General features: G+C 34.4%; 1 protein-coding gene and 1 pseudogene across 1 annotated transcript in view; one reads left to right on the forward strand and one right to left on the reverse strand.

The window, feature by feature from the left end:
• The first annotated feature begins 22 nt into the window (after nucleotides 1–22).
• LOC107673915 (U7 snRNA-associated Sm-like protein LSm11) lies at nucleotides 23–5,064 on the forward strand (annotated as a pseudogene).
• Nucleotides 5,065–5,794: 730 nt separating this feature from the next.
• LOC107673881 (clathrin interactor 1-like) overlaps nucleotides 5,795–10,257 on the reverse strand; it is a 26,408-nt gene continuing 21,945 nt past the window's right edge. Inside the window, exon 12 of the mRNA XM_016467694.1 lies at nucleotides 5,795–7,486. Within this exon, the coding sequence (XP_016323180.1) occupies nucleotides 7,143–7,486 (344 nt within the window). The 3' untranslated portion in view covers nucleotides 5,795–7,142. The remainder of the gene's footprint in view (nucleotides 7,487–10,257) is intronic.

The following is a 10,257-nucleotide window of genomic DNA, read 5'->3' on the forward strand; positions in this document are numbered from 1 at the left end:
GTGAGGTAGTAATTCAAGAATAATGGACATCTCTTTACTTACTGTGAATTCCTAAATTATTATAAGATCCCTGTATTTGATGTCATTCCTAGTGGTCTTATTCAGCTTTTGTCTGGCAATATATTTTCTGAGTTTATCCCCTTAGGCTATTTATAAATAATAATAATAATTTTGCTATCACCTTAATAATCATCATGACTGTTGTTAGCTATTTAGCATTATTGTTAGCTATTTAGCAATCTGTTTATTTAAGAGAAAATAGTGAAAAATTATTTATGGGGATAATATACTTCCTTGATAAAAACAGGAGAACAGGAGGGGGGAAATCAAATAAATAGTTACTTACAAATCAGTGTTAATTTAGTATAATTGAGATACTATAGGTTTTTTTTTTTTTTTTTTATTTTGAATTTGTTTTTATTTTTATATTTTCAGTTTTTATTTTAATTCTAGTTTGAGTATTTTTTTGTAATTTTGTAATTTTTTTATAGTTTTTGTTTTTTGAATTAGTTTTTATTTTTATATTTTGTTTTCATTTTAATTTGAGTTAAAGCTGTAGTAAATTTGTTGCGTGTTTTTACATTTTTATTAGTTGTTGTTTTTAACATACCTAAATAGTTGTTATTAATTTTATCTTTACTTTTAATTATTTTAGTATTTTAGTATCGTTAAACTAAATTTGCCTCGGAAACTAGCTGAAATAAAAGTTTAATTAGTTAAAAAAAAGTATATTTTATTTCAGTTTAAGTGACTTATTTCAAATAACATTTTTAATGGTTTTAGTTTTAAATATAATAAAAATAGTATAATTACAAACAGGAAAAGTATGTTTTAAGGCATCCTATTAGTAAATTTAACAGGAAACCACGTCGTCGATGGTTTTCATCGATGGCTTCACACTGAAAAGTTACCCATGAGTAGGGATGGGCGATACCCCTTATTTTGTTTTCGATACGATACCGATATTTTTCAAGGCAGTATCGTCGATATCAATACCGATTTGATACTTCTGCACTAAACTTTTAAATTATGAAATTTATGAAATTATTAAATTACTAAGAGTAAAATGGGTAATGATAAGCACTTAACTTTATGTTTAAAATGCATTTTAACCCGTTTAATCCCAAATTTTTCCCAGACATGAAAATATCCAAATGATGTGTCATTAGTAGCCCTTTGAAATAATCAATATTTTTTTTTTTTTGAAAAGTGTGTGAAAATTTGTATTTTATGGTCAGTCACAATTGTAACCGGTGGGATAATGTGTATACTGAATTAGCATATTTCTGCAGTCTTAAAAATTGTTATCTATCTTAGCCCAGCTATTTTAAACTGTTTGATCACATTCTAGGGTTACTATTATGCATAAAAAACCCTTATACAACATTGATAGGAATACTGAGATCAAATACAAAAAAATACAACCATCAACATATTTCAAAATTGTACTTTTTTGTAACATATATCATCACATTTTTATATTAGTGCTACCAGTATTACAACATCATTTTTTTTTCTGTCCTCTGATAAGCATTGTTCAGGGCTGCCGTTCCCAAAAGCTTTAATGCTTTCTTATGATACTTTTGGGAAACGCAGCACTGTTTGAATGCACTGTCAGCAGTGAGTGAATGCTCTCTGTGATTGATTAGTTCCGTCTTGCAACATTTGCGTGTGTTCAGATGAGCAGGAAAACAGTTCTATCTTACACAATTACTCGCTAACAAAGGTTATTCGTCCAATTCGATGCATATTGTACGCATTATTATTATTATTTTTGTTGTTAAATAAACAAAACCACTGGTAAATAAAACGCACCTTAGTATCGATATTTTTTTTTACTTTCGATACTCGCGTCAGTATCGATATATCGATACGCCTATCCCTACCCATGAGTCTGCGGCTCATTCAAAAATGGAGGAGGGTGAGAGAGAGTCGGGAAACGGGCGCTGTTCAGCACCTTCCCAAACGTCTGACCAGCAAACCACTCCCGAGACCTCCAGTCAAAACATAGAAACTGATGGGAGATGATATCGAAACTAAGCTGGACATCAGCTCGGATAAGTTTGACCCTCTGCTCGTTCTGTATTCCCCACAAGTGCCATTGCCTTACCCCAGTATCAAGTGCTTTAATAACATCGCAGAATATGAGAGCTTTATGAAAGGCGGTCGAGGCCGAGCGAAACCCGAAAACGTGGAGAAAAGACTCCGAAAAGCACAGAAGGGCAAAGCAGACCCTGAGAGGATAGAAAGGCTGAAGAAACTCATGGTGAACAACCCGGTTGAGGAGGGAGAGGGAAGCGGAATCAAGCGACCACCTCGACAGCAAAAAGCGGCCAAAAATGTGCTTTCCAGAATGCCACGTATGTTTCTCTCTTTACTGTCTAGCTCACAAGACGATAGTAAACACTAAACTGTTGTTTCACAGCAAAAAAGTGCTTTCTATCTAGTTTAGGGTGACCAGACGTCCCCGTTTTCCGGGGACAGTCCCCGTTTTTGATGTCCTGTCCCCGACTGGAGCTGTCCCCGGAAATGTCCCCCGTTTTACAGCACGTTAAAAAAACCCGCAAATACACTGTAAAAGCCCGACCGATTTTGCCAGCTGGCAATCGAATGATTGGTTATTTCACCAGTAGAGGGCGCTGCGAGCTATACTGATTACTTGGTCGCGCGCTGCTACTGTAGCCATAAATATCTTGCACTAGAGCAGCAGAGCGCTATTAGCATCAGTTATCAAAAGAGAGCGCGTTGTTGGTTTCAAGGTAGTCACATACTAATATACATGTTAAAACAAAGTTATACTGTTTGTGTGCACTGTATAACAATGCATGATAAGGTGATTGTTTTGCACACAATATTAAACATTACTGAAACTTCCGCCGTCACGATATGAATAAAAAACATTTTTAACTAATCTACACTTGCACAATTGCATTTGCAGAAAGCACATACTTTATGGTAAAAATGAGCCTAAAATTCTAAATAATAAGCCTGATTAGGGATAGAAAAGATCCATTTCCGAAAGCATAAACATAAAATTTGAAAAGTTGTAGGCCTAATTATTGTACTCACAGTTGTGAAAATGTTAAATACAGTTTTATTTTATTTATCATATGTTCTATGTTTAACATATGTTCTATGTTTGCTATTTGCAATAGCCTAGTTACTAAGCCTACTATTTTTCATAGTGTGATTTTTGGTGAATTGTATTAAAAAATAGGGTAAGTTTGATCCTCAATCATCACTGTAATTAGGCCTGCCAAATATGATATTAATATATGGAACCCACAACAATTAAAACAAAAACAAAAAAAACATGTCCCCATTTTTTAATTTGTGGATAATCACAAGTGAGATTTCAGTGATATTTTGACCACCGAACCAGGAAATGTCCCTGGTTTTCATTGTAGAAATCTGGTCACCTTAATCTAGTTAGCTCACTAGGCTCTGAATCTTTTATTTTATTTTATTTTTTGCAGTGCATACAGCAAGTCCATTAGGACAGCTGAACAGATGTGTTCAGGAGAAAACCAGAGTCAAAGTGTTCTGGCTTTGTGGTGGCATTTGATAAGTTTTGGAACCTGGTAAGTATTAAATCATCTTTACTTATTATTATAATTACTAATAATCATTATTAAGTTTAAATGTTTGTCTTTTTTGTTCTGCTGATCCTTTTGGTGCCAGGCAATGGTGGATGTGGATGAAACATACAGGGAGCCTCTTTTGGGACAAGCTCTCTATCACGAGAAAGCGCTTACTGTCACACGGGTGATTCATTTGAAAAAAATTTATATACATCTGAATATTCAGAACAACCAGTAGTTATTAATCCTTAATCACATCTAATATTGTTTTAAAAATATTAAATAGAAAAAGAAACTTTTTTTACTGTGCTTTATACTGAAGAATTTTTAAATAACGTTGCTTATTTTTTTTACACTTTTCAATATAATTATATTGCTTTATAACTCTAATTTAATTTATTTTCTATTACAGCTATTTGAAAAACTAAAAGTTCAAGAGACTGTGGCCCTCAGTGCAATTGAGAGGAAGTCAGACCTGCACAATAGTTCATCTCATCTCAGAGACCAAACCAGGAGAACCCACCCCAAACATACCCAGGAGAGATCTGAACCCTCTGAGAAAGACAAGACTACATTAAAAGTGACGCAAAAATCTGAAACCAAGCCTAAAGTGGAATATGGAAGAGTGCACACACGTCATGTCAATCAGCTTTTTATACGAGTTCTTCTTGTGAACATGCAGCAGGACTAAAGACTACCCAGATGAAAGATTAGTTTACTTTCTATGGGGATCACCCAGAAAGGTTTTGTAAAATGAGTGTATCATATTGATATGTATATTAACAGGTGAAAATAATGTTAAAAGCTGAGCAAAATAAGCTCTTTTTAATTGTGGTTGTGTTCATGATCTAAGGTTGTATACTCAACACACACACTGCTTATTTTTGCTGCTTTGAATGACCACTAGGGGGAAGTAAGACACTGATGCACTGTAAGCATTAGTCTAATTTGTTGTATTTTGTAAATTATCAAGGGGAAAATGGCAATATATTTAACAAATCTTTGCTGATATTCACATCACTGTTCTGTTAAAAGGAAAGTCAATCTGGCCAGCCAGTACACACTCTTATTTTCATGTCAAACTGAATATTCTGTTAGACGTTTACCTCTTTTAGCGTAAAAAAATTGCAGTTGGGTCTCCATGGATTAAAAAAAAAACAGTATAAATGGGTTAATTGAGCTTTTTGAGGTTGGAAATTGTATGTAGCACTCAAGGCTTTTTGTCGTGACATGTTTGTTTTAGTTTTTTTCCCTCACTGCATAAGCCATATACACACTTACCCCCCTCATGAAGAATATTTATATAAAAACACTTTTCTCTTCACTTTTTAAAAATCGTAGTCTTCCATTTACTCAGTCGCATGTCCATGTACATTACTTTAAATCATATATACATTCCTCCTGTATGAAGATGTTCTATTATAGTTACATATATATTTATGGTTTAAACAGTAATTGCTGATCATATTGCTCTAGTTTTATTCATCTTTAAAAATTACCTAACCTAGTAAAGAATTAGTCAAAAAAAAAAAAAAAGAATCCTAACCTAGTAAAGATTTAGTTGGTTTTCCCAGCATAATAGACTGCCTACTAGAAAACTAGAAATGTAAATTCAAATGTCCTTTACAGCTTTGCCTAGTCAATGAAACTCTCAGCATCTTTAACCACTCTTGATTTATGAGGAAGGGTTCTACATTTTGTTGCATATTCATAAAATCACCATTTAGCACCGGCTAGAACACGTGTCCAGATGGACTACTCTGAAGTACATGTAAGGATATAGCATCATGTACTGAATATATAAAAAATAATACAAAATAGACACTAGAAATGTGGCCAGTTTCCTTTTCCTTTATTAAGCTCAAGTTTCTCAAAATGACTTATTTTACGCCAATTAAAAAGTTCACTGGCAACAGATCCAGTGAAAATGGGACATGTGGCTCTACTTTCATCCTATTAACTCATGCAGAGTTAACGTTTGGAGTCAGGTCCTAAGAGGGCTCTGAGATCAGACTATTTTTAAGAGATAAGATTGATTAGAGGATATAACAACATGCGTCACAATAAAAATGGAAATCAAATCTTTATTGTCATTCATAAAATAGAAGTCGTTAACGTTTGGAGTCAGGTCCTAAGAGGGCTCTGAGATCAGACTATTTTTAAGAGATGAGATTGATTAGAGGATATAACAACAACATGCGTCACAATAAAAATGGAAATCAAATCTTTATTGTCATTCATAAAATAGAAGTACAATCAAGTCATTGTATGAAATAGAAAACATATTAAACATTCTCAGTGGAAGATTTCATTTTTTGTTGCTTTCTGTAGATTTGCATAAACATATAGTGTTTCCTAATAGTTGAGATCCTACAGAACCCAACAGACCTGACTACAAAAACCTAAATAAACCCTTCAGAAATAAGAAACAAGGAAGAATTTGGTCGTTTTGCTCAGAATCCTCAGAATGGAAGAGGGGGGCTTGGTTAGCTTCAGCTGACACTGGACAGAAACAGATGATCTTGACAATACATTGATGGTCCCCTGGACACAGCATTCAACTCTTTGCTACCAGGCTTTACAAACACACAGCCTCAACAGTCAGCATAAGCAGAACTGCATAAAAATACGAACCCATATCAGCTTCAATTATATATAAAATCCTCTTTGTCACCCAAAATCTTCCTTATAAGTTAACCATGCAAAAACATTAAAAAAAAAATGTTCACGTATGTACTCTACTGGATATATATATCTTCTTTAACAGTACCTTTAATAAATACTGTACTTTACATATCATCCTAAGAGTTTTTGATTTTTTAGAAGAAAAAAAGGCTAACAGGCACCATGTGTTTTAAGGACAGACTTAGCATTTTCATAAAGATGCAGATTTTCACTGAAAAAGTACACATTAACTATTTAAGGCCACAGAGGTTTTGATTTGGAATAGTCATTCTATCGTCTTGATGTTTGTTTGAGTACTTAATTTCTCTTCAGAAAATGGTTATTTGAATAAAAATCAAATATAAAAATGGCAAGTGATCACAAACTTTACTCCATACAAAAATCCTCACCATCATAATTCATCAATCTTGTAACTCAATAACTTATTGTCTGCGCGCAAAAATATTTACAGGTTATTTTAAGGCAGAGTAGAGGAAAGGCCAGAATTGATCATTAGGATTTTTCTACAGCATTAGGAACCCAATACTTCCTGGGTTAAATTAAGAAGTTATGTGAGAGGAGAAAGTCAACCGTCATTCGCGATCATCACATTCCTTAAAGCGATATCCCGACGCAATGGAAACATGGGATGTGTGTGTGCAATGACTGAAATGATTCTGAGCACAAACCAGCCACCCTTGATAGGGCTCCTTGGTAGAGCTGATTAGAAGAACACTGAAAATAATATAATCATCCAGTTGTACATCAGCATCATTCAAACAAACATTTCCTGTGTGGCTTTATTTGACATCATTCAAGTAGTCTTTGTCTTATAGCTCTTCATAGCTTCTTCATGGTCACATCTAGAGAAGGACTGTTCACATAATGCTCTGCAGTTCATTTCCCAAAGTTGGCAAAATCTGCAAAGGCATCTTGTTTAGGCTGTCCCATGGCAGGGCTCATCCCCATAACCGGCATTCCCATACCCATGCTTCCTGTCATCCCCATCTGAGCTGTAGACATGCCCATGTTCATATTCATTCCCATCATGCCCTGATTGACTGGCATCCCTCCCATGGTTGGCATGGGCATGGTGCTACCTGTCATGCCAGGCTGCATGCCCATGTTCATTCCTCCCATCATGCTGTTGGTGGGCGGTCTGACCATTGTAGGGGCAGCCTGCATGCCCAGGTTCATTCCAACAAAGCCCTGAGTCATCATATTCACAGGAGTCTGAACTCCTATTGCAGGATAAATAGAGACAAAAAAATGAAAATAAGGGCTACCAATTTATTAATTTGTAAAATTAATAAAATTTTATAAATTTTTCTAATAATCAAAATCTCAATTCTTTAGATTTTGTTTTTGAATCGTTTTGTTGTATAAAATGTCAAACTGATTAAATGTGTTATATGTTATATGTTTTTTTTTTTATACACAACTTCAAAAGTTTGGGGTCGATAAGATTTTGTAAAATGTTTTTAAGGTCTCTCACTAAGGATGCATTTATTTGATAAAAAAAAAAAAATAGAGTACATCTTAATTAATTAATCTATTACACTTCAAAAAACATTTCTTATTATTATCAATGTTAAAAACACTATGCTTAAAAGTATTAAATTATTTCCAAAATAAATAAATAAATTAACACTTACTGACCCCAAACTTGTTTTTATTACTTATTTGGAAAAATATGACAATATAAATTAAATGAAAATGCAGTAAGAAGGTTTCAAACTCTAATAGTAATAGTCTTGATTCTAGTCAAATTTCATAAACATAGGTAGAGCTTTATGCTTTTAAGCTTTATATAGCACCCTTTAAAACAGAAACAGTATTCACGAAGTGTCAAGAGAACAATCAGTCATGTTTTTGTGTCTGAATCTAGTTTGCTCTTACTTTTATACTTTAATGTTATGTTATTACCTATACAGTGTTTCCCACAGACTTGCACTCAATGGGCCTCATTCATGAAACACGGGCAGAACGAATTTTTGTGTAAATCATTCGGAAAGTCGCTCTGACGTAAATTTTCGGATTCATGAAAATGTTCATATTTTGAAAATGTTAGTTGGTACGAAAGAAATTTACACCTGCTCCCTACCATGGAGGATAAAAAAAAAATGCATAAAACATTCAAACGTTCTGTATTCTTTTAGACAAACTGATGACATTTTTATGCACTATGTATTATAATGATATATATATATATTTTTTTTTCTTTTCGTTTTTTACTCTTTAACTTTGGGTAAAACGCAGAGCTCGTCACTGTCCCTTTTTACACAGCCGTCCAATCACAGTGGAGGAGGGGTGGTACAAACACTACATTGACCAACCATCATACTTGTACAACACAACAATGGAGACGTTAATATTGCTGGTTACTGCATTTTTATAATCAGTTATATTCTTCAAAATAAGATACTCATAACATGTTACTGCCGTGAATATTCCAAATCATAGTAAACAACGCATCACTCCAGAAAAATGCAGTGCCTCCAAAGCTCTCTCAAGCACCACCAGCTGGTCGTTTTCAGAAGAGCACCAGGCATTATGTCAGCTGGCCAAAAACGCTCTTAATTTACGTTAATTTATTCATTTATTTTTAGGCATATAGCCTATTAGTCTCTTATGCATTTATGCAATATGACTTGCCAAACCTGAGAACTGAGTCCAAAGGATTCCACACCATTCCTAGATACGTAATTTGCGTAGCTGTAATTCATAGGTGGGGAATATGCTAATTGTGAATGAGCGCACCCTATTTACGAATGATTGGAATTCATTAACAAACACACATTTGGCTATCAAATCTGACCTTTACGAAGTATTTGTGAATCCGGAGAAGAGTTTTCGGGAAGGTCCGTTTTACGTGTAAATAACTCCTATATTTACGAATGTTTTATGAATGAGGCCCAATATGTGGCGGCACTTCCCCCGGGGGGAAATATAACGGCAGACAGGCTGATTGATTGAAAATGCTAATTCATTCTCTGCCAGCAGGAGGCGCTTTAGGAGTGGCAGAAATAGCGGTTTCCCTGGTAACGACTGTAAACAAAGCAGCGCTGCGCTCATAAACGCTGCTTTATCAGGCATTATAGGAAAGATTAAATTAAAATGACATAAAAACTTTTCTAAAGACAGTAGCCGTTTCTCAACACCAAGTACGCAAAGTTCGGACTTGCGTCCTTGGTAGTTCGGACTTCGCAAGTTCGACTCGGGAGTGCGAACTCCCGAGGACGGGAGGACGCAAGTCCGGTAATTCTGCAAATGGAACAGCAGAGTACTTCATAACGTCAGTCAGCTCGCCTTGGCTTCTCCGGTTACCCTCACTGTATGCATTTACAATACGACGAAATATGATATCAAACACCGCTGCCTCTTTTCGTTTCCTTTAAACATATTAATAGCCACAAAAATGTAGTTCAGGGAACGTACATACATTACAGTGAAACGAAATATTATATCAAACAGCATTGCCTCTTTTCTGTTTCATTTAAAATATTAATAGGCTCACAAAAATGTGGTTCATGCAACGCATACACGCATTACAATAAAACAAATTGATATCAAACACCACTGCCTTGTGGTTTTCTTCAAAATATAAAACACAACCCTCATTTCATTTCACTGCCTCTTTTCGTTTTCATTTAAACATATTAATAGCCACAAAAATTTAGTTCAGAGAACGGTACATACATTACAGTGAAACTAAATATTATATCAAACAACATTGCCTCTTTTTTGTTTCATTTAAAATATTAATAGGCTCACAAAAATGTGGTTCATGCAACGCATACACGCATTACAATAAAACAAATTGATATCAAACACCACTGCCTTGTGGTTTTCTTCAAAATATAAAACACAACCCTCATTTCATTTTCATTTTAAAAATATAAAACATTATTATGTGGTTTAGGTAATATGTGCATATATACTCTGATTATCTTCACTGTATAGCCTATAATAAAATGAAATATGACAAGCACAACTCTGCCTTTTTTGTTAC

Source organism: Sinocyclocheilus anshuiensis, unplaced genomic scaffold (genome assembly GCF_001515605.1).
Source record: "Sinocyclocheilus anshuiensis isolate Anshui unplaced genomic scaffold, SAMN03320099.WGS_v1.1 scaffold1351, whole genome shotgun sequence".
Lineage (NCBI taxonomy): Eukaryota > Metazoa > Chordata > Actinopteri > Cypriniformes > Cyprinidae > Sinocyclocheilus > Sinocyclocheilus anshuiensis.